General features: G+C 45.7%; 1 protein-coding gene across 5 annotated transcripts in view; it reads left to right on the forward strand.

The window, feature by feature from the left end:
• The first annotated feature begins 537 nt into the window (after positions 1–537).
• agrn (agrin) overlaps positions 538–25,725 on the forward strand; it is a 280,235-nt gene continuing 255,047 nt past the window's right edge. For 3 of the 5 annotated variants that reach the window (XM_071371601.1, XM_071371603.1, XM_071371604.1), the window contains exons 1-2: positions 539–954; positions 3,096–3,357. In XM_071371601.1, coding sequence (XP_071227702.1) covers positions 739–954; positions 3,096–3,357 — 478 coding nt within the window. In that variant the 5' untranslated portion in view covers positions 539–738. Of the gene's footprint in view, positions 955–3,095; positions 3,358–25,725 lie in introns of all 5 variants that reach the window. The other 2 variants (XM_071371598.1, XM_071371600.1) reach the window with 1 other exon arrangement.

Genomic DNA, 25,725 nt, shown 5'->3' on the forward strand with positions numbered 1-25,725 from the left:
GTCTATTTAAAATTACAGCTTTTGAAGAGTGGAAATTTACGCAGTGTCTATTCCTAACTGGGAGCTGTAAAAAAACGCACACATGGTAGCATTTACAAATGTTGATCATGGCAAATATTTAATAAGATCCATAATTGTATCGCTTAGGCTTACTGTATTGCCAGTTCTGGACTGTTTCTGTTGGTTTGTTTATTAGGGATAGGCCTTACATACCCAATGTTTTTGTTTTGTTATTTGATTATTTCATAGTTTAGGCTACACACAATATAGGCCGAGACTACTTTCAATGTTTAGTGTAGGCTACTTGGCCATCACTTGCCTCAAAGCAATTCCCCTTTGGTTTTCCGCTTGTTCAGTGGACGCACCATTTCTCCGAAGGGTGGCGTTTTACACCACTTTCGGCAGCCTTCCTGAAACTGCAGGTCCCTTCACCAGTCGTATCAGCAATTCAGATTGCATGCAAATCCGAAGCGTCATTCAAAAAGAATCGAGTGTGAGGGGGGGGGGGTGAAATGTAGCGCATTCCTTGAGAGAGAATCCAACCCTTTTCTTCTCTCTCAGCCGGCTTGCAGCGAGGCAGCTCAGGTCGCGCACGCAGCAGACGCATGAGATTTGTCTGAAATTGAGAGAGCTTTGTGGTCGGTAGGGAAGTTAGGAGAAGGCTTATTCGCCTACATAGCGAGTATTGTTGCGAAAACAATTTGTAGGCTACTTTGTGTCGCAGAGAATTTATTTAGTATGTTACCCGTTTTCGTGACCATGGTTTCACAACGGAGACCAACTCACTTGTACGGGTGGGCATTGATGATATTCGCCGTTTTCTGTCAACGGTGTCACGGAAGTTGTCCGGAGAAAGACTTGGAGAAAAGGGAAGAGGAGGCGAACGTAGTTTTGACTGGTACCGTTGAAGAAATCATGAACATGGACCCAGTGCACAATACATACTCGTGCAAGGTAAGCCTGACTGTCCTGACTTGAGTGGAGAGATTTATGTTGAGTGAGGTTGGCTACAAAGTAACGATAGTCTTGTCGAAAACGTTACAAAGTATTCAATGTTTCTGTTTCAGAAAGTAGGATACATGTAAGCCTAACTCCAAAGTGACACCTGTCAAATCATAGCCATTTGAATCAGTGCATCGGTCTTGGTAGGCCTTCTCATACAGTAGTTGAACAAAAAAGTAATAGCAATCTCAACCTTTTCAACAAGTGTTAACTATTTATTACATATTTATAGGCCAATAACCCCCCTTTGATACATAAAATACTATATCTGTTTTCCTAAGGGAAGCTCACGTGCACAATATATATTTTAAAAAACTATCGTGATGTACATATTTGAGCTATATATAAGGCGTTACATTTGTTGGTCTTCAGAAGCTTGTTTTTTTATTTATTTACAGGCATGAAGTTGTATTTGACAATTGCCTTGTCATAGAGCACAGCACTAAAGATCCGTATCCTATGTGTTCCTTTAAACTTTTTAACCATCAATTATATAGCTACTAGGCCTACTACTCAGCCACGTAATCATCACAAACATGCTGTGAACCACCTGCCATGCAAACCAGTAGCACTGGCCCGTGACCAACCTTGTTACTACAGTGCAGGTAGACGAACTGCAAACGGCATCCATTTGTATATTTATTTAACCAGGCAAGTCAGTTTAGAACAAGTTGTTATATACAATGACGGCCTACCCCGGCTAAACCCTCCCAAAACCCGGACGACGCTGTGCGCCGCCCCATGGGACTCCCGATCACGGTGTGTTGTGATATAGCCCGGCATCGAACCAGGGTCTGTAGTGACGCCTCTAGCACTGAGATGCAATGCCTTAGACCGCTGCGCCACTCGGGAGCCCTATAGTCAGTGGTCCATTTGTTTGATGATGAAAACGGTATGCATCTCTCTGTGAGCAATAAGCTACCTTTTGTTTTTGAGAACATGACAAACCAATACATCGGTAGGATGAAGAAAATAATACAACTTTATTGTCCATTGTCAAATGGACATTCATCTTTTGCCGTCTTATGTTATTCCTAACTTCCCGGACACCACACACAAGAGGCTGAAAGCAGCACAGGGTCAGATACAGAGCAGTGCCCCTTTAGCAAATGAGGGATTACGTGCCTTGCTCAAGGGTACACGGACAGTAGGTTGCACCTGGGATTCTGATACCATCAATCCTCCGGTTGCATTCCATTTAGTAATGTATAGTGTTGGCAGATGAAGAAATATTCCATTTAAATGGGTTCTGGAAAGGTTTGTTGTGCTGCATTAAGATTAAAAGGGCTGCAAACAAACACAGGTATCCCAATGTAGCCTAATGTTGAGGGATATACAGTAGTACATTCATACATTTGTGAAATCCGTGACCGTAGTTCTCACAGAACCCCATCCAGCCATTAACAACACTCCTCCACAAAGTCATTGATGAAATTCCTTTGGTCATTCATTGTTAAACCTTCTATTAAAACTGAGCTACACCAATCTAATCTCGGTCAAAAGACGTAAACCAGTGGCAGTCAGTTCTCGCCGAGCTCAGAAACCTGCTGGTTGGTCTAGGTTCCGTCGTCTCATGACTTGGGATGTAGAGGGAGTAGATTAGTGGTGTCACGTTTTCGGGTCGGTACCACTTACCACCAAATGAGACCGGCCCAAATGGAAACCTGTCCCATGAATATGAAATGTCTTCTGTTGCGAATACGGTTATGGTTTAGCAGATACAGTCCAGGAACGTATGTAGTTATTCAACCATGGTACACTGATGTATACAATTTGTCCCTTTAAAGTTTTATTAAAATAAGTGCTTGGCAGAATAAGTGCTTGGATGCATATAAACATGAAATACCTGGAGTCCTGACTTAAATCTGTTTGTTAAACTACAATTGTTGTAAAATACTTTTGATATTAAATATATTTGCTTAAAGGTAGACTGCAAAATTGCATCATCATAAACAACATGGCAACTTTCCGCTTGCATACATCATATCCTATTTATGATGATGTCACCTTGCTCAGTCTACCTTTAACTTGAAGTTACAGCCTGCATGTGAGGAGCCTCAGTAAATGAGTCTTTTTCCATGGCCTTGATAAAGGTGAGGGTATGGCGGTACCTGAAAGGCAAGACCATGGTCAACGGCGAGGTTCTTCTGGACGGCGGCAACAAGGTGATGATCGGCGGCTTCGGGGACCCTGTGATATGCGACAACCAGGTTGCCACTGGCGACACGCGCATTTTCTTTGTCAACCTGGCCCCGGAGTACATGTGGCCGGCACATAAGAACGAGCTGATGCTCAACTCCAGCCTGATGAGGATTACCCTGCGCAACCTGGAGGAGGTGGAGCACTGTGTGGACGGTAAGCTGCCATTGTGTTGTCTCCTCTCTCTCTCTCTCTGTCTGTTTTTCAGTCTCAACAGGACTGTATGGAATAGTCACCCCCCTCTCTGACCGGTTTGGGTTTTTGCTTTACCTTACCTAAGGGTATTTCAATGTTTGTTTTTTAAATTGTAATAACTGAGTGTTGAAACTCGAAAAATGATGGCAATCGTCCGTTCTTACCGCCAGTAAGCCTTATATGCATGCAAGAGCTTCAGGTGCACACATACTTTTGTGCCATCAATTTTGCCTGTGAGGCAGTGCGGGTGCCAAAAGCACCTTAGAAATCAACACAAAGTGCTGCTCGTAAGAACTGTCATTAAATCCATTGAAAATACAGTACATGGTCATAAACCAGGTTTCATTCCAACCTTTTTATGCGAGTAAAGTGCATGCCGGATAAAAAATGTCATGAAAGGCCTGATGGAAAATTTTCGGTAAACTTTCCAAGTATCGATAAAACAAAATATGTTAGACAAGGTGGGATCTTTTTCTGTCGGTAAAATTAATTATGAGGAAAATGCCAGTGGAAAAGCTTTCATGTGCGAATATTGATATAATTACCATCATATTGAAGGTAACTTGGAGTCACGCGATGACATGTGTGGTCCTCCTACTATGACTCATCGGGAAAGCATGCAGTTTATTAGGTTACAGATTAAATAAATGATGAACTTCACAGGGTGGTGAAAGTGCACGGTGATGAGCTTGATGCTCCTTTCCAACACATATTAAGGGTCTTATTCTGGTGACATGATGATCGATGCTTGGCTGCCATTTGACAAGTAAAAATAATCTTGCTCTTTTTTCCATAATAATAATCTCATCATATAGACTATATGTGCGCTCTAGCCAACAGCGTGCAGATAACGCTGTTGGCTAGGGTGCACATGCCAATACCAGAGTGTGCACACTCGCTATATAATGCAAAACATTTTTGTGAGAAAACCATTAATAGAGTTGAAAACATCTCTGGTGGGAAAATGTACATATTGTTTTTATGCAGATTTTAGAATATAGAATATTGGATGGAAATCTAGCTATAGAGGAGAATCATTATTCTGATAAAGGAAAAGTGACTTTTTCACACCCCAAAAATATACACTGTGGAAAGGATAATAAATGAGGATTTTTTTTGGGGGGGGGGTTTGTTTGTTTTATACTAAGGTTGGGCGCAATCCAGATTTTCATATTGTCATACCGTTCTTCATACGTCCCAGGATTTACGGTATTACCAGCTTAGTATACAAGGGGGCGCCAAATAAACTACAAAAAAAGGCCATTGGGGGTCTAACAAAATTAGCACAAGTAATAGCGAATTTCCATGGAGGTTGCTAGCTAAATATGCTAATGAGCGCAAAGAATGGCAATCTAGCTCATAAAGTTATACATATAGGAGCTACCGAATGCCATTTTTGGTGAGTTTGGACATTTAAAAGTGAATGTGAACGAGAGACATTGTGGAAATGAACAAAGTTTTGACACATGCTTATCTGAAGGAAAAACAGTGCTGGCACTGGAGCAGCATGTGTACATGCTATGTCTGTGAGGAGTCTGGAGTCATTAGGGCAATGGGCTTGACTACTCAGAGAAGATGGGAGTGTAGCAGACTGGCCAAGAACGGAGAGGAGAAAACACGCAAGGCATTCAAAAGATAGCAGTGGCAGATGTACAGATAACTCATCCAAAGGGCTTTGACTTCTCAAACACGGCAGAAAGCTAACTCAATATGATGCCCCGTCAGCTTATTCATTCAGCCACTTACTTAGATAACTAGCAAGTTAAGCTTAGTTGTCGCGTTAACACATAATTCTTAATTTTTCACGCAGGAAAAAAGTTCAAAGGCATAAGAAATATCTTGCTGCTTTTTTTAAACGAAAATCTGAAATGCTTCTTATTGTAATTGTAATTTCCGCTCTGCATCAGACACATTTTGTGCTTCAGTTGCACTTCTCCACTTGGATGAGAATTCATGAACGGGCATTCAACCAGCAGACAATGCTCTGACTGATGTGTAGCTACTTTTTTCCAGTACTTTCCGCGGTGTAGCCTGCCTGCTTTTCTCTGGTAAAATGCAATTTTAACTTTAAGCAAAATATTAGGAAATGTTGCTGGCTACATTCTTTCTATGAAAAACATTAGAAATATGATGGCCATGTATAGTTTTTGCAAAAAATACCTTTACTTTTACTCGTGTGGCTGTCAGCCAAATAGCGTTGCACTTCTGTTGTCATCTGATGAAAATGCTGACTTTCAATATTTACTGAACAAAAATATAAACGCAACATGTAAAGTGTTCGCTCCATGTTTCATATGCTGAAATAAAAGATCCCAGATATGTTCCATACACACAAAAAGCTTATTTCTCTCAAATGTGCACAAATTTGTTTACATCGCTGTTAGTGAGCATTTCTCCTTTGCCAAGATAATCCATCCAACCGATAGGTGTGGCATATCAAGAAGCTGATTAAACAGCATGATCATTACACAGGTGCACCTTGTGCTGGGGACAATAAAAGGCCAATCTAAAATGGGAAGTTTTATCACACAACACAATGCCACAGATGTCTCAAATTCTGGGGTGTGTGCAATTGGCATGCTGACTGCAGGAATGTCCACCAGAGCGATTGCCTTAAAATTGAATGTTCATTTCTTCTTCACCTGCACGATCGTCTGAGACCAGATTATTTTAAGGTTAGTCTGATAGAGTAGTACGGGGCAGTCACTTTGTAAAGATAGGCATCACACTCCCTGCATCACAAGTAAATGGTATCTGAAATATCATAGCTGTAGGGTTACACCCATGACTGTTTCCCAGCACTCAGACAAATGGGGACACCTGAGTCCTCTAAGCAGGTTAGTTGTCATGGTGAAGCTGCTGCGGCCCTTCTCAGGTTAATCGTCTCTCTCTAGGAGGTGGGGGTGTCCCATATCCTTTGATATACACCTTCAGGGACAGTAACTGACCTCCCTGAGGCTTGACCAGTAACCTTTCACCGTTGTCAGGGGGACGTTTTATGAAGTCAGAAGGGAGCTCCTAAAGTCGTTTTACACATAACCCAGAGCTTTGAGGTATTTACTGGGGACTGCGTTTCTCACACTCTTTTAGCAATTGACAGTTATGTTCACACCTCTGTTAATGGCAAAGCCTTGGCACCATAAAGAGACAGCCTGGCGTTTTCTAATTTCACCTAAACAGAGGCAGAGTCAGGACTTGTCTGTGATCAGACTTGTCTGTGCTTGAGAACATGCAATCATAAAAATAGTTATTGGAGGAGCTTCCTGAGTTTGGGAAGAAAAGGAGACAAGTAATCCATTTTAGCCAGCTGCAGCTCTAGATACTGAAAACTTCCCCAGTGCAATGAGAGATATTGAGAGCTGTCGCTCCTTTTGGCACTTTTTTGTAAAGAAACCATTTGTCAGGCACTATAAGAAGACCCATACCCGTGACTTATAAGTCCTAACATCTGCCGTGACTATGCCCATCTCTGCCCTCTTTGCCAGCAAACAGGGCTTGTTGCTGTTCGGCTTCTGCTGGCGCTTGACGATGTTGGCAGCTGGTCAAAAGTTAGAATCCATGGCCTCCATATACAGGCCTCAAAAACGGCCAAATCATTCATGATGGCAGGTGATTCCAATGGTCGCAGGTTGTTTGCAGTGTTTGGTAGAATTTGGCACAAATAACATTTTATCTTTCCAGGCACGACACACTGTACTGCTAACATTTTTTCTTCCCTCTTTTCTTATTTTTTCAAATTCGCCTTTCTTGTTGCGAAGAGAGGAGTTTCTTGGTTCTAGCAACTACTGTCTAGTTGCTAGATGCCTTGGGTTTGAAGAGGTTCTTAGCATGGCCAATTTAGCGGAGCAACATATTTCACATAACTGGCTTAGAGGGCCAAGGGATATGCATTAGGAAATGCACTTGGTCCTGTTTCGTTTCAATGAAACCTTATGAAACTTTTCAAACTGTATTCAAGTGAATTTGCAGTGTATTTGTTTCATTGCTGTACAATTATTTCACTAAGTCTTTATAGGACAAGGTCTTTCTTGAGGTTAGACACAAATCTGTATATATATATTTTTTTGCGGGCCATATTTCACCCAAGGGATTATTTGGCATTCCTCCATCTGATGAAGAGTGAGCTCTGAGGCTTCAATCCAGTGCAACGTTTTAATTAAGACAGTCAAGTCGGATCACATCCTCTGTGTGCAGCCAACCACCATCCAAGAGACTGAGGATGTTAGTACCTCCGGACAAGACTCTACCTGTCGCTGCGCTCCACTCCTTTCTCCCCATTCTTGACATTTCCACAGCTAGGAGAGACCCAGGAATGCCTGGCGGAGCTAGGTGGGGAGGAACATTGTCAAAAAGTGGAGGAAAAAGAGTCTTTGTGTAAGATGCATGGGAGGGAGGAGGAAGGATGAGTGAGGATGAAAGGGGAAGAGCGAGAGGGAGAAGGAGAGAGAGACCGTGAGGAAATTCTTTGTTCAGGTGTGGACTTGGAATGCTGGTGATGTGTGTTTTTCTTGGCATCTCACGGTCAGGAAGTGCGACCAATGCTCCATGGCATAGATAGATGCCTAGAGGCATCATGTTTCGTCCTATCACTCCCCAGAGCTTTAGTGCGGCGGTACAGGCCACTTCAAAACCTCGCACGGGATCACTTGGGCAATGCTTTAGTCTCACTAAGAGCAGCCTTCCCCCCAAAAGGAATCTTTACAAGACCTCACTAAACACCCGGACACGGAGTTTCTAAACCCAGAGGCGCAACATCGCGAGACTTCCGGGAACGCTTGCGAAGCAGACCAAGCAGACCAGGCCGGGGTTTGGGGTTTGAGAAGCCAATGAGAGAAGTGAAACATTCTTCCTTAGTTGTTTATCTTCTCGACTTATAAAGACACAACCTAGATTTGAGCCAATGTCTTAAGTAGTTGACATGTTATTACTCCAACCTTGTGAAAGTGACAAACTGACATGTTTTCATTTTCATCAAAAACAACTTCATATCGAAGTTGTAACTTTGATTTGATGGCCTGCACATCAAACGACCGTTAGACCTGATGACGTGTTTCTGCGCATGAGCTTAGCTAGCCAACGTCGCCATGACATCGCCTACAAGCATGATCAGGGATTTCTATTGGAGAAGCAGTTTCTGCCTATCTTCATACTGTGCTGTCTTTGACCCGGCACTCTAAAAACACAGCTCCATATTTGTCGCCGTTCAAAGCGAGCTGACTCGCTCCCAACGTGTTATCTCTGTTCACACGGCTCTCAAAGGCAATTCAGAGACTAAATGAAGAACTGAAAAGGGGCAAATGCACCACTTCTGACTGGGACACACATCCCCTTCACACTGTTGACGTTTACCTTGCAGAAGCTGATAAGCGAAGCCTACATCTTCCTCTCCCAATGTTTGCACCTCGAGCGACAACTATTCAGTGAAATGTTAGCATATTCAATTGTTCGCCACGCACCGAGTTGTCAGATAATGTGTCAAAATCAAGCAGAGCCATTTGCATGGCTTTGGAAAAACACAATGAGACTGCTGTCTGAAATTGTATGGCGGGATACAAGATTTAACCGGATGCCTGAGGGCTTCATTTTCTGAGAATTGAGAAAATATGAATTGTTACTGTTTGTTGTCTTTTTTAAAATTTTTTCTCTGCTGTGTTACTGACAGAGGGGAGAGAGAGAGAAACCGTGAGGGGAAAGGACGTGGATGGAGGCGAGGGGAGGGAGAGGAAGCCCACTTGATGGAGAGGTGTTGAGCGTACAGGGAGATGCTATCTGTCCCAGTCTGTTTATCAGCTGCTTTTGTTTCAACTTCACTTGATGCCAGTAACGTCATTCCTTCAAGGCTCTGTCAGAGGAGAACAACAAAGGGCTGTTTCTTCTTCTCTTTTCTTTCTTTTTTTGTTCCATCCTCTTCTCGCTCTCTCAAGGAGGTGACATGCCAGTCAATGGCCACACGGGTGAAGCTGTGATGCTGTTTCTGGTCAGTGTGACTTTCTGTCCACCCGTACTAATATAAGTGCTTTGCTCAGTTAAATATCTGCTATAGGTGTCGGCCAGGAATTGTCGGTGGATCCCTAGTTGTCTATGGTCAGTGTACAGTCGCGTAAAGCTTGTCTGATATGTGTATAGCGTTAAGGGCTGAGCAGTATGGGGTTGGTTTGCTAAGCCTGGAGTGCGATGGGGATCCTGATTTTCCGGCAGGTGGTCTGACTTAATGACGGGCCTGCAGACAGTCCTGTGGAATGCTCCTCTGGGTGGGTGGGATGTGGGATGACTGTTTAAGGCCTCTACATCCCATTCTCCCTACCTTCACCCCCCTTAGCATTCCTTCAGCAAGCCCCCCCCCTCCCACTAGATCTGCTACGGTAATGAATAACTGATATGAAATTGAGGGGTTGAACATCTCTTTGTTTGTTAAATTGGTCTTTACAAGGAGCGAGCATTTGTGATTTTCACATGCAGGGCTCATCCTTACTAAATGAAGTTACGTTGGATCTCTGTTGAGTGAGTCCCAATTTTAAAGGACAATGCCAGTCTTGTCGCATCTAGTGCCAGATTTGTTTATTTTGAGATGGTCTGGATTATTTTGTCTGTGAGGTCAGTCCTTAGCAACAGTTAATCAGTGACTCTCAGGAATGCTTGCCCCATTTCTAATTCAGTGTTAATAGAAAACAAATAGTTAACAATACCAGAGTAGACCACCAATCACCAGTTTTCTTCCTTATTCTGCACAGATTAGAAGCCCTGTTCTATGTCATCGTAGCTATGTAGGTTTTATCTATGTCCCAAAGAGGAGGCGTAGGGGGCATTTGACAAACCGAAAGAAGTGTGAGAGAATAGTCCTAGACCCAGACAGTCCCACCCAGAAGACTGAGAGAGCAGTGAGGTCTTGTGCCTTTCTTTATCCCAATCTACTGGCCATACAAGCTCCCCTTTGTGTTCAGAGAGTCATGGGAAGTCATGTACCCGAGCAGGGTGACTCGAAGGATTGGACTTTTCTCAGGATACTTTGATGTCTGTGGGTTTGCGTCCCTGGGTGTGTGCGCCTGTGCATGTCTGTATGTGCGTATAACAGTGTTGTAGTACTCGAGACCGGACGTTTGTACTTGGTCTTGACTTGGTCTCGGATAGTGAGGACTCGTCATTTCTTACCGAGGCCAGCGGAGTAAAAAAACTCATAATCATCAGCTTCTATTCAGTCAGCGTGTAAAAACGCTTCTCCAGCCAAATATATCCACTCCTTTCTTGAAACATTAATATCTTAACAGCCTTTATATCTATTATAGACAGGTTAGTACAGTGGTGAACCTATAGGTCTTCAGTGTGTGACAGGTTAGTACAGTGGTGAACCTATAGGCCTTCAGTGTGTGACAGGTTAGTACAGTGGTGAACCTATAGGTCTTCAGTGTGTGACAGGTTAGTACAGTGGTGAACCTATAGGTCTTCAGTGTGTGACAGGTTGGTGATTCTGAAAGGACAGCAACCGTAATACCAGCGCACTCATGTAGGAGAGTGCACTTGGGCACGGCTTATACTCACTTCTTAATCCCTCCTGATGCGTATCAAAGTAGTGTAGTGGAGGTATACGACTTATCAATTATGTAGAACAATAGAGAAACCATGCTAAGTAGCCTACACAATTGCAAAGCACAGTAAAATATATTCATATATTCATTCATGCATCGCACACACAGCCTAGTTTCAGTGGAATATCATCTGCAGGCGGCAAGAGTGTGCAGCTCTCAACTGGTTTTGGCATGGAGCAGCTCACAGAAGAATGACATTGGAAGCCGGTAGCGTAGGTAAGACTTTCAACTTATATCTACTAATATCTACCAGTAAATACTAGGTACCAGGTATTGAAAAAGTTTCATCCGAAGTGTTGGTTAGTAGGCTATTTGTGATGCGCAATTGTCATCATGCATCAGGGGCATAGACATGGATGGGCCTGGGTGGACAGAGGCCCACCCACTTGGGAGCCAGGCCCTGACAGGCCCACCAAATCAGATTGATGTGGACTTACACCATCACATTCCTTAATTTTTTTCTATTTGAAAAAGGTGTGATTTTGAGATTGAAAATCTGCACAATTTATAGGAAAACTCCAGTTTCACCAGATGACGATCATTTGAAACTTGTTGAAAGTTAACAGAAGAAGCTAACAAATTAGCAACAACATCCTATTTGATAACACCTGCTGCAGCCGCTGCAAACTATCCGACAACAAACTCTAGCTAGCTAGGTCATGGGAAAACTACTGCTCGCTATTGCGCAGTGACCTGTTGTCCTTCAAGAACGCAGAAGTTTCCATATGTTTTTGTAAAAATGGTCCCACTCATTAAGTCAATGTTCATCATATATGCATAGTCACTTTAACCATATCTACATGTACATACTACCTCAATCAGCCTGACTAACCGGTGTCTGTATGTAGCCTCGCTACTTCTATAGCCTCGCTACTGTATATAGCCTCGCTACTGCCTGTCTTTTTACTGTTGTTTTATTTCTTTACCTACCTATTGTTCACCTAATACCTTTTTTGCACTATTGGTTAGAGCCTGTAAGTAAGCATTTCACTGTTGTATTCGGCGCACGTGACAAATAAACTTTGATTTGATTTGATTGGTTGATTCCACTGTCACTCCAAAATATTGCCCTTGTACAGTTGAATGGCAGATGCCTTGATCTAGCTTCTGATGGCCTAGCCAATGGCTGACTTAGCCCTTTCCATTCCAAAAAACTGAAGAGATTAAATCAAAACATAATTGAAAATAATAATATAATAATCTTTATTATTATGTTATAATAATTATTTTATAAATCCTTAGCCCTTCTCTGAAGGCGTTGTGTTAAGGTAGTAATAATTTGTAGATTGGGTCTATTTTACCTCAACATGCAGTTTTTCACTATTCTGAAAGTCTAAAGAATCCACATGTTGTTTTGAAATATGAACATAGAAATACTGGACATGTTCAACTCTTATTATGGTGGTGATTTGACAAAGTTACAACATGGTCTTGAACTGGACTCGCATTTTTCTGGTCTTGGTTTCGACTCGGTCTCGGACCCCTTGTCCCTGTCCGGTCTCAGTCTTGACTTGGCCTCGCCCCCATCCCGGTCTCAGTCTTGACTCGGCATCGCCCCCCATCCCGGTCTCAGTCTTGACTCGGCCTCGCCCCCATCCCGGTCTCAGTCTTGACTCGGCATCGCCCCCCATCCCGGTCTCAGTCTTGACTCGGCCTCGCCCCCATCCCGGTCTCAGTCTTGACTTGGCCTCGCCCCCATCCCGGTCTCAGTCTTGACTCGGCCTCGCCCCCATCCCGGTCTCAGTCTTGACTCGGCCTCGCCCCCATCCCGGTCTCAGTCTTGACTCGGCCTCGCCCCCATCCCGGTCTCAGTCTTGACTTGGCCTCGCCCCCATCCCGGTCTCAGTCTTGACTCGGCCTCGCCCCCATCCCGGTCTCAGTCTTGACTTGGCCTCGCCCCCATCCCGGCCTCAGTCTTGACTTGGCCTCGCCCCCATCCCGGTCTCAGTCTTGACTTGGCCTCGCCCCCATCCCGGTCTCAGTCTTGACTTGGCCTCGCCCCCATCCCGGTCTCAGTCTTGACTTGGCCTCGCCCCCATCCCGGTCTCAGTCTTGACTTGGCCTCGCCCCCATCCCGGCCTCAGTCTTGACTTGGCCTCGCCCCCATCCCGGTCTCAGTCTTGACTTGGCCTCGCCCCCATCCCGGTCTCAGTCTTGACTCGGCCTCGCCCCCATCCCGGCCTCAGTCTTGACTTGGCCTCGCCCCCATCCCGGTCTCAGTCTTGACTTGGCCTCGCCCCCATCCCGGTCTCAGTCTTGACTTGGCCTCGCCCCCATCCCGGCCTCAGTCTTGACTTGGCCTCGCCCCCATCCCGGCCTCAGTCTTGACTCGGCCTCGCCCCCATCCCGGCCTCAGTCTTGACTTGGCCTCGCCCCCATCCCGGCCTCAGTCTTGACTTGGCCTCGCCCCCATCCCGGCCTCAGTCTTGACTTGGCCTCGCCCCCATCCCGGTCTCAGTCTTGACTTGGCCTCGCCCCCATCCCGGTCTCAGTCTTGACTTGGCCTCGCCCCCATCCCGGTCTCAGTCTTGACTTGGCCTCGCCCCCATCCCGGTCTCAGTCTTGACTTGGCCTCGCCCCCATCCCGGTCTCAGTCTTGACTTGGCCTCGCCCCCATCCCGGTCTCAGTCTTGACTTGGCCTCGCCCCCATCCCGGTCTCAGTCTTGACTTGGCCTCGCCCCCATCCCGGTCTCAGTCTTGACTTGGCCTCGCCCCCATCCCGGTCTCAGTCTTGACTTGGCCTCGCCCCCATCCCGGCCTCAGTCTTGACTCGGCATCGCCCCCCATCCCGGCCTCAGTCTTGACTCGGCATCGCCCCCCATCCCGGTCTCAGTCTTGACTCGGCCTCGCCCCCCTCCCGGCCTCAGTCTTGACTCGGCATCGCCCCCCCTCCCGGCCTCAGTCTTGACTCGGCCTCGCCCCCCCTCCCGGCCTCAGTCTTGACTCGGCCTCGCCCCTCCTCCCGGCCTCAGTCTTGACTCGGCCTCGCCCCCCCCCTCCGATCTCGGTCTTGACCCGGCCTCCCCCCCCCCCCCCCCCTCCGATCTCGGTCTTGACTTGGCCTCACCCGATCTCGGTCTTGACTCGTTCTCGCCCCCCCCCCCCCCCCTCCAGTCTCAGGCTTGACTCGGCCTCGCCCCCCTCCGGCCTCGGTCTTGACTCGGCCTCGCCCCCCCCGCCGGCCTGGGTCTTGACTCGGCCTCGCGCCCCCCCCCCCCTGGCTCAGTCTTGGCTCGGCCTCGCACCCCCCTCCGGTCTCGGTCTTGACTCGGCCTCGCGCCCCCCCCCTGGCTCAGTCTTGACTCGGCCTCGCCCCCCCCTCCGGTCTCGGTCTTGACTCGACTCGATTTGCTCCGGTCTTGGTCATGAATCGGACTCGCTTTAGTTGGTCTCAAACACAACACTGGCGTATAATGTGTGAATGTGTTTTCGCAGTGAAGCGAGTGTAGAGAGGCATAGGCGGACTTACAGGCACTGAGAAGATAATGAGTATTGGAGGGGCGAGCAACAAATACTGACAAAGGCAGAGAGATCTACCTGTTTGCCAGCTACCCCCGAGTCTCCAGAGTTATTATACTTTTAGATTTTAATAAATAAATTGTGGGAGGGCAGTGCCTGCCAGGAATAGTGATGAAGGGCTGCAAATGAAAAATCCATGAAAGACAGGAGGGAGAGTGAACGAGAGGGAGAGAGAGGAGGGGACCACTTCACCTTACCCTGACTCACTGCCCTACCCGTGACTCTGTCTGTTTGGTTAATGATATGAATCACTGATGGAATTGATGTCTCATAGAGATCCATATACAGTCAGACACCCTAGGTCTGTCACTCTGTTCACTAGCATAGTACAGTCAGACACCATAGGTCTGTCACTCTGTTCACTAGCATAGTACAGTCAGACACCCTAGGTCTGTCACTCTGTTCACTAGCATAGTACAGTCAGACACCATAGGTATGTCACTGTTCACTAGCATAGTACAGTCAGACACCATAGGTCTGTCACTCTGTTCACTAGCATAGTACAGTCAGACACCATAGGTCTGTCACTCTGTTCACTATCATAGTACAGTCAGACACCCTAGGTCTGTCACTCTGTTCACTAGCATAGTACAGTCAGACACCATAGGTCTGTCACTGTTCACTAGCATAGTACAGTCAGACACCCTAGGTCTGTCACTCTGTTCACTAGCATAGTACAGTCAGACACCCTAGGTCTGTCACTCTGTTCACTAGCATAGTACAGTCAGACACCATAGGTCTGTCACTCTGTTCACTAGCATAGTACAGTCAGACACCCTAGGTCTGTCACTCTGTTCACTAGCATAGTACAGTCAGACACCATAAATCTGTCACTCTGTTCACTAGCATAGTACAGTCAGACACCATAGGTCTGTCACTCTGTTCACTAGCATAGTACAGTCAGACACGATAGGTCTGTCACTCTGTTCACTAATATAGTGCAGTCAGACACCATAGATCTGTCACTCTGTTCACTAGCATAGTACAGTCAGACACCATAGGTCTGTCACTCTGTTCACTAGCATAGTACAGTCAGACCCCATAGGTCTGTCACTCTGTTCACTAGCATAGTACAGTCAGACACCATAGGTCTGTCACTCTGTTCACTAGCATAGTACAGTCAGACACCCTAGGTCTGTCACTCTGTTCACTAGCATAGTACAGTCAGACACCATAGGTCTGTCACTCTGTTCACTAGCATAGTACAGTCAGACACCATAAATCTGTCACTCTGTTCACTAGCATAGTACAGTCAGACACCATAGGTCTGTCACTCTGTTCACTAGCATAGTACAGTCAGACACGATAGGTCTGTCACTCTGTTCACTAATATAGTGCAGTCAGACACCATAGATCTGTCACTCTGTTCACTAGCATAGTACAGTCAGACACCATAGGTCTGTCACTCTGTTCACTAGCATAGTACAGTCAGACACCCTAGGTCTGTCACTCTGTTCACTAGCATAGTACAGTCAGACACCATAGGTCTGTCACTCTGTTCACTAGCATAGTACAGTCAGACACCCTAGGTCTGTCACTCTGTTCACTAGCATAGTACAGTCAGACACAATAGGTCTGTCACTCTGTTCACTAGCATAGTACAGTCAGACACCCTAGGTCTGTCACTCTGTTCACTAGCATAGTACAGTCAGACACCCTAGGTCTGTCACTCTGTTCACTAGCATAGTACAGTCAGACACCATAGATCTGTCACTCTGTTCACTAGCATAGTACAGTCAGACACCATAGGTCTGTCACTCTGTTCACTAGCATAGTACAGTCAGACACCATAGGTCTGTCACTCTGTTCACTAGCATAGTACAGTCAGACACCATAGGTCTGTCACTCTGTTCACTAGCATAGTACAGTCAGACACCATATGTCTGTCAACACCATATGTCTGTCACTCTGTTCACTAGCATAGTACAGTCAGACACCATAGGTCTGTCACTCTGTTCACTAGCATAGTACAGTCAGACACCCTAGGTCTGTCACTCTGTTCACTAGCATAGTACAGTCAGACACCATAGGTCTGTCACTCTGTTCACTAGCATAGTACAGTCAGACACCATAGGTCTGTCACTCTGTTCACTAGCATAGTACAGTCAGACACCCTAGGTCTGTCACTCTGTTCACTAGCATAGTACAGTCAGACACCATAAATCTGTCACTCTGTTCACTAGCATAGTACAGTCAGACACCATAGGTCTGTCACTCTGTTCACTAGCATAGTACAGTCAGACACGATAGGTCTGTCACTCTGTTCACTAATATAGTGCAGTCAGACACCATAGATCTGTCACTCTGTTCACTAGCATAGTACAGTCAGACACCATAGGTCTGTCACTCTGTTCACTAGCATAGTACAGTCAGACACCCTAGGTCTGTCACTCTGTTCACTAGCATAGTACAGTCAGACACAATAGGTCTGTCACTCTGTTCACTAGCATAGTACAGTCAGACACCCTAGGTCTGTCACTCTGTTCACTAGCATAGTACAGTCAGACACCCTAGGTCTGTCACTCTGTTCACTAGCATAGTACAGTCAGACACCATAGATCTGTCACTCTGTTCACTAGCATAGTACAGTCAGACACCATAGGTCTGTCACTCTGTTCACTAGCATAGTACAGTCAGACACCATAAATCTGTCACTCTGTTCACTAGCATAGTACAGTCAGACACCATAGGTCTGTCACTCTGTTCACTAGCATAGTACAGTCAGACACGATAGGTCTGTCACTCTGTTCACTAATATAGTGCAGTCAGACACCATAGATCTGTCACTCTGTTCACTAGCATAGTACAGTCAGACACCATAGGTCTGTCACTCTGTTCACTAGCATAGTACAGTCAGACACCCTAGGTCTGTCACTCTGTTCACTAGCATAGTACAGTCAGACACAATAGGTCTGTCACTCTGTTCACTAGCATAGTATAGTCAGACACCCTAGGTCTGTCACTCTGTTCACTAGCATAGTACAGTCAGACACCCTAGGTCTGTCACTCTGTTCACTAGCATAGTACAGTCAGACACCATAGATCTGTCACTCTGTTCACTAGCATAGTACAGTCAGACACCATAGGTCTGTCACTCTGTTCACTAGCATAGTACAGTCAGACACCATAGGTCTGTCACTCTGTTCACTAGCATAGTACAGTCAGACACCATAGGTCTGTCACTGTTCACTAGCATAGTACAGTCAGACACCATAGGTCTGTCACTCTGTTCACTAGCATAGTACAGTCAGACACCATAGGTCTGTCACTCTGTTCACTAGCATAGTACATTCAGACACCATAGGTCTGTCACTCTGTTCACTAGCATAGTACAGTCAGACACCATAGGTCTGTCACTCTGTTCACTAGCATAGTACAGTCAGACACCATAGGTCTGTCACTCTGTTCACTAGCATAGTACAGTCAGACACCATAGGTCTGTCACTCTGTACACTAGCATAGTACAGTCAGACACCATAGGTCTGTCACTCTGTTCACTAGCATAGTACAGTCAGACACCATAGGTCTGTCACTCTGTTCACTAGCATAGTACAGTCAGACACCATAGGTCTGTCACTCTGTTCACTAGCATAGTACAGTCAGACACCCTAGGTCTGTCACTCTGTTCACTAGCATAGTACAGTCAGACACCATAGATCTGTCACTCTGTTCACTAGCATAGTACAGTCAGACACCATAGGTCTGTCACTCTGTTCACTAGCATAGTACAGTCAGACACCATAAATCTGTCACTCTGTTCACTAGCATAGTACAGTCAGACACCATAGGTCTGTCACTCTGTTCACTAGCATAGTACAGTCAGACACGATAGGTCTGTCACTCTGTTCACTAATATAGTGCAGTCAGACACCATAGATCTGTCACTCTGTTCACTAGCATAGTACAGTCAGACACCATAGGTCTGTCACTCTGTTCACTAGCATAGTACAGTCAGACACCCTAGGTCTGTCACTCTGTTCACTAGCATAGTACAGTCAGACACAATAGGTCTGTCACTCTGTTCACTAGCATAGTACAGTCAGCCACCCTAGGTCTGTCACTCTGTTCACTAGCATAGTACAGTCAGACACCCTAGGTCTGTCACTCTGTTCACTAGCATAGTACAGTCAGACACCATAGATCTGTCACTCTGTTCACTAGCATAGTACAGTCAGACACCATAGGTCTGTCACTCTGTTCACTAGCATAGTACAGTCAGACACCATAGGTCTGTCACTCTGTTCACTCAGCATAGTACAGTCAGACACCATAGGTCTGTCACTCTGTTCACTAGCATAGTACAGTCAGACACCATAGGTCTGTCACTCTGTTCACTAGCATAGTACAGTCAGACACCATAGGTCTGTCACTCTGTTCACTAGCATAGTACAGTCAGACACCATAGGTCTGTCACTCTGTTCACTAGCATAGTACAGTCAGACACCATAGGTCTGTCACTCTGTTCACTAGCATAGTACAGTCAGACACCATAGGTCTGTCACTCTGTTCACTAGCATAGTACCAGTCAGACACCATAGGTCTGTCACTCTGTTACACTAGCATAGTACAGTCAGACACCATAGGTCTGTCACTCTGTTCACTCAGCATAGTACAGTCAGACACCATAGGTCTGTCACTCTGTATCACTAGCATAGTACAGTCAGACACCATAGGTCTGTCACTCTGTTCACTAGCATAGTACAGTCAGACACCCATAGGTCTGTCACTCTGTTCACTAGCATAGTACAGTCAGACACCATAGGTCTGTCACTCTGTTCACTAGCATAGTACAGTCAGACACCATAAATCTGTCACTCTGTTCACTAGCATAGTACAGTCAGACACCATAGGTCTGTCACTCTGTTCACTAGCATAGTACAGTCAGACACGATAGGTCTGTCACTCTGTTCACTAATATAGTGCAGTCAGACACCATAGATCTGTCACTCTGTTCACTAGCATAGTACAGTCAGACACCATAGGTCTGTCACTCTGTTCACTAGCATAGTACAGTCAGACACCCTAGGTCTGTCACTCTGTTCACTAGCATAGTACAGTCAGACACAATAGGTCTGTCACTCTGTTCACTAGCATAGTACAGTCAGCCACCCTAGGTCTGTCACTCTGTTCACTAGCATAGTACAGTCAGACACCCTAGGTCTGTCACTCTGTTCACTAGCATAGTACAGTCAGACACCATAGATCTGTCACTCTGTTCACTAGCATAGTACAGTCAGACACCATAGGTCTGTCACTCTGTTCACTAGCATAGTACAGTCAGACACCATAGATCTGTCACTCTGTTCACTAGCATAGTACAGTCAGACACCATAGGTCTGTCACTCTGTTCACTAGCATAGTACAGTCAGACACCATAGGTCTGTCACTCTGTTCACTAGCATAGTACAGTCAGACACCATAGGTCTGTCACTGTTCACTAGCATAGTACAGTCAGACACCATAGGTCTGTCACTCTGTTCACTAGCATAGTACAGTCAGACACCATAGGTCTGTCACTCTGTTCACTAGCATAGTACAGTCAGACACCATAGGTCTGTCACTCTGTTCACTAGCATAGTACAGTCAGACACCATAGGTCTGTCACTCTGTTCACTAGCATAGTACAGTCAGACACCATAGGTCTGTCACTCTGTTCACTCGCATAGTACAGTCAGACACCATAGGTCTGTCACTCTGTACACTAGCATAGTACAGTCAGACACCATAGGTCTGTCACTCTGTTCACTAGCATAGTACAGTCAGACACCATAGGTCTGTCACTCTGTTCACTAGCATAGTACAGTCAGACACCATAGGTCTGTCACTCTGTTCACTAGCATAGTACAGTCAGACACCCTAGGTCTGTCACTCTGTTCACTAGCATAGTACAGTCAGACACCATAGATCTGTCACTCTGTTCACTAGCATAGTACAGTCAGACACCATAGGTCTGTCACTCTGTTCACTAGCATAGTACAGTCAGACACCATAAATCTGTCACTCTGTTCACTAGCATAGTACAGTCAGACACCATAGGTCTGTCACTCTGTTCACTAGCATAGTACAGTCAGACACGATAGGTCTGTCACTCTGTTCACTAATATAGTGCAGTCAGACACCATAGATCTGTCACTCTGTTCACTAGCATAGTACAGTCAGACACCATAGGTCTGTCACTCTGTTCACTAGCATAGTACAGTCAGACACCCTAGGTCTGTCACTCTGTTCACTAGCATAGTACAGTCAGACACAATAGGTCTGTCACTCTGTTCACTAGCATAGTACAGTCAGCCACCCTAGGTCTGTCACTCTGTTCACTAGCATAGTACAGTCAGACACCCTAGGTCTGTCACTCTGTTCACTAGCATAGTACAGTCAGACACCATAGATCTGTCACTCTGTTCACTAGCATAGTACAGTCAGACACCATAGGCCTGTCACTCTGTTCACTAGCATAGTACAGTCAGACACCATAGGTCTGTCACTCTGTTCACTAGCATAGTACAGTCAGACACCATAGGTCTGTCACTGTTCACTAGCATAGTACAGTCAGACACCATAGGTCTGTCACTCTGTTCACTAGCATAGTACAGTCAGACACCATAGGTCTGTCACTCTGTTCACTAGCATAGTACAGTCAGACACCATAGGTCTGTCACTCTGTTCACTAGCATAGTACAGTCAGACACCATAGGTCTGTCACTCTGTTCACTAGCATAGTACAGTCAGACACCATAGGTCTGTCACTCTGTTCACTAGCATAGTACAGTCAGACACCATAGGTCTGTCACTCTGTACACTAGCATAGTACAGTCAGACACCATAGGTCTGTCACTCTGTTCACTAGCATAGTACAGTCAGACACCATAGGTCTGTCACTCTGTTCACTAGCATAGTACAGTCAGACACCATAGGTCTGTCACTCTGTTCACTAGCATAGTACAGTCAGACACCCTAGGTCTGTCACTCTGTTCACTAGCATAGTACAGTCAGACACCATAGATCTGTCACTCTGTTCACTAGCATAGTACAGTCAGACACCATAGGTCTGTCACTCTGTTCACTAGCATAGTACAGTCAGACACCATAGGTCTGTCACTCTGTTCACTAGCATAGTACAGTCAGACACGATAGGTCTGTCACTCTGTTCACTAATATAGTGCAGTCAGACACCATAGATCTGTCACTCTGTTCACTAGCATAGTACAGTCAGACACCATAGGTCTGTCACTCTGTTCACTAGCATAGTACAGTCAGACACCCTAGGTCTGTCACTCTGTTCACTAGCATAGTACAGTCAGACACAATAGGTCTGTCACTCTGTTCACTAGCATAGTACAGTCAGACACCCTAGGTCTGTCACTCTGTTCACTAGCATAGTACAGTCAGACACCATAGATCTGTCACTCTGTTCACTAGCATAGTACAGTCAGACACCATAGGTCTGTCACTCTGTTCACTAGCATAGTACAGTCAGACACCATAAATCTGTTACTCTGTTCACTAGCATAGTACAGTCAGACACCATAGGTCTGTCACTCTGTTCACTAGCATAGTACAGTCAGACACCCTAGGTCTCTCACTCTGTTCACTAGCATAGTACAGTCAGACACCATAGGTCTGTCACTCTGTTCACTAGCATAGTACAGTCAGACACGATAGGTCTGTCACTCTGTTCACTAATATAGTGCAGTCAGACACCATAGATCTGTCACTCTGTTCACTAGCATAGTACAGTCAGACACCATAGGTCTGTCACTCTGTTCACTAGCATAGTACAGTCAGACACCCTAGGTCTGTCACTCTGTTCACTAGCATAGTACAGTCAGACACAATAGGTCTGTCACTCTGTTCACTAGCATAGTACAGTCAGACACCCTAGGTCTGTCACTCTGTTCACTAGCATAGTACAGTCAGACACCCTAGGTCTGTCACTCTGTTCACTAGCATAGTACAGTCAGACACCATAGGTCTGTCACTCTGTTCACTAGCATAGTACAGTCAGACACCATAAATCTGTCACTCTGTTCACTAGCATAGTACAGTCAGACACCATAGGTCTGTCACTCTGTTCACTAGCATAGTACAGTCAGACACGATAGGTCTGTCACTCTGTTCACTAATATAGTGCAGTCAGACACCATAGATCTGTCACTCTGTTCACTAGCATAGTACAGTCAGACACCATAGGTCTGTCACTCTGTTCACTAGCATAGTACAGTCAGACACCCTAGGTCTGTCACTCTGTTCACTAGCATAGTACAGTCAGACACAATAGGTCTGTCACTCTGTTCACTAGCATAGTACAGTCAGACACCCTAGGTCTGTCACTCTGTTCACTAGCATAGTACAGTCAGACACCATAGATCTGTCACTCTGTTCACTAGCATAGTACAGTCAGACACCATAGGTCTGTCACTCTGTTCACTAGCATAGTACAGTCAGACACCATAAATCTGTCACTCTGTTCACTAGCATAGTACAGTCAGACACCATAGGTCTGTCACTCTGTTCACTAGCATAGTACAGTCAGACACAATAGGTCTGTCACTCTGTTCACTAGCATAGTACAGTCAGACACCCTAGGTCTGTCACTCTGTTCACTAGCATAGTACAGTCAGACACAATAGGTCTGTCACTCTGTTCACTAGCATAGTACAGTCAGACACCCTAGGTCTGTCACTCTGTTCACTAGCATAGTACAGTCAGACACCATAGATCTGTCACTCTGTTCACTAGCATAGTACAGTCAGACACCATAGGTCTGTCACTCTGTTCACTAGCATAGTACAGTCAGACACCATAGGTCTGTCACTCTGTTCACTAGCATAGTACAGTCAGACACCCTAGGTCTGTCACTCTGTTCACTAGCATAGTACAGTCAGACACAATAGGTCTGTCACTCTGTTCACTAATATAGTGCAGTCAGACACCATAGATCTGTCACTCTGTTCACTAGCATAGTACAGTCAGACACCATAGGTCTGTCACTCTGTTCACTAGCATAGTACAGTCAGACACCCTAGGTCTGTCACTCTGTTCACTAGCATAGTACAGTCAGACACAATAGGTCTGTCACTCTGTTCACTAGCATAGTACAGTCAGACACCCTAGGTCTGTCACTCTGTTCACTAGCATAGTACAGTCAGACACCCTAGGTCTGTCACTCTGTTCACTAGCATAGTACAGTCAGACACCATAGATCTGCCACTCTGTTCACTAGCATAGTACAGTCAGACACCATAGGTCTGTCACTCTGTTCACTAGCATAGTACAGTCAGACACCATAGGTCTGTCACTCTGTTCACTAGCATAGTACAGTCAGACACCATAGGTCTGTCACTCTGTTCACTAGCATAGTACAGTCAGACACCATAGGTCTGTCACTCTGTTCACTAGCATAGTACAGTCAGACACAATAGGTCTGTCACTCTGTTCACTAGCATAGTACAGTCAGACACCCTAGGTCTGTCACTCTGTTCACTAGCATAGTACAGTCAGACACCCTAGGTCTGTCACTCTGTTCACTAGCATAGTACAGTCAGACACCATAGATCTGTCACTCTGTTCACTAGCATAGTACAGTCAGACACCATAGGTCTGTCACTCTGTTCACTAGCATAGTACAGTCAGACACCATAGGTCTGTCACTCTGTTCACTAGCATAGTACAGTCAGACACCATAGGTCTGTCACTCTGTTCACTAGCATAGTACAGTCAGACACGATAGGTCTGTCACTCTGTTCACTAATATAGTGCAGTCAGACACCATATATCTGTCACTCTGTTCACTAGCATAGTACAGTCAGACACCATAGGTCTGTCACTCTGTTCACTAGCATAGTACAGTCAGACACCCTAGGTCTGTCACTCTGTTCACTAGCATAGTACAGTCAGACACCATAGGTCTGTCACTCTGTTCACTAGCATAGTACAGTCAGCCACCCTAGGTCTGTCACTCTGTTCACTAGCATAGTACAGTCAGACACCCTAGGTCTGTCACTCTGTTCACTAGCATAGTACAGTCAGACACCATAGGTCTGTCACTGTTCACTAGCATAGTACAGTCAGACACCATAGGTCTGTCACTCTGTTCACTAGCATAGTACAGTCAGACACCATAGGTCTGTCACTCTGTTCACTAGCATATACATTTAGACACGATGACATACAATGGGGAGAACAAGTATTTGATACACTGCCGATTTTGCAGGTTTTCCTACTTACAAAGCATGTAGAGGTCTGTAATTTTTATCATAGGTACACTTCAACTGTGAGAGACGGAATCTAAAACAAAAATCCAGAAAATCACATTGTATGATTTTTAAGTAATTAATTTGCATTTTATTGCATGACATAAGTATTTGATCACCTACCAACCAGTAAGAATTCCGGCTCTCACAGACCTGTTAGTTTTTCTTTAAGAAGCCCTCCTGTTCTCCACTCATTACCTGTATTAACTGCACCTGTTTGAACTCGTTACCTGTATAAAAGACACCTGTCCACACACTCAATCAAACAGACTCCAACCTCTCCACAATGGCCAAGATCAGAGAGCTGTGTAAGGACATCAGGGATAAAATTGTAGACCTGCACAAGGCTGGGATGGGCTACAGGACAATAGGCAAGCAGCTTAGTGAGAAGGCAACAACTGTTGGCGCAATTATTAGAAAATGGAAGAAGTTCAAGATGACGGTCAATCACCCTCGGTCTGGGGCTCCATGCAAGATCTCACCTCGTGGGGCATCAATGATCATGAGGAAGGTGAGGGATCAGCCCAGAACTACACGGCAGGACCTGGTCAATGACCTGAAGAGAGCTGGGACCACAGTCTCAAAGAAAACCATTAGTGACACACTACGCCGTCATGGATTAAAATCCTGCAACGCACGCAAGGTCCCCCTGCTCAAGCCAGCGTATGTCCAGGCCCGTCTGAAGTTTGCCAATGACCATCTGGATGATCCAGAGGAGGAATGGGAGAAGGTCATGTGGTCTGATGAGACAAAAATAGAGCTTTTTGGTCTAAACGCTACTCGCCGTGTTTGGAGGAAGAAGAAGGATGAGTACAACCCCAAGAACAGCATCCCAACCGTGAAGCATGGAGGTGGAAACATCATTCTTTGGGGATGCTTTTCTGCAAAGGGGACAGGACGACTGCACCGTATTGAGGGGAGGATGGATGGGGCCATGTATAGCGAGATCTTGGCCAACAACCTCCTTCCCTCA

The sequence above is a fragment of the Salvelinus alpinus genome, chromosome 28, assembly GCF_045679555.1.
Source record: "Salvelinus alpinus chromosome 28, SLU_Salpinus.1, whole genome shotgun sequence".
Classification (NCBI taxonomy): Eukaryota; Metazoa; Chordata; class Actinopteri; order Salmoniformes; family Salmonidae; genus Salvelinus; species Salvelinus alpinus.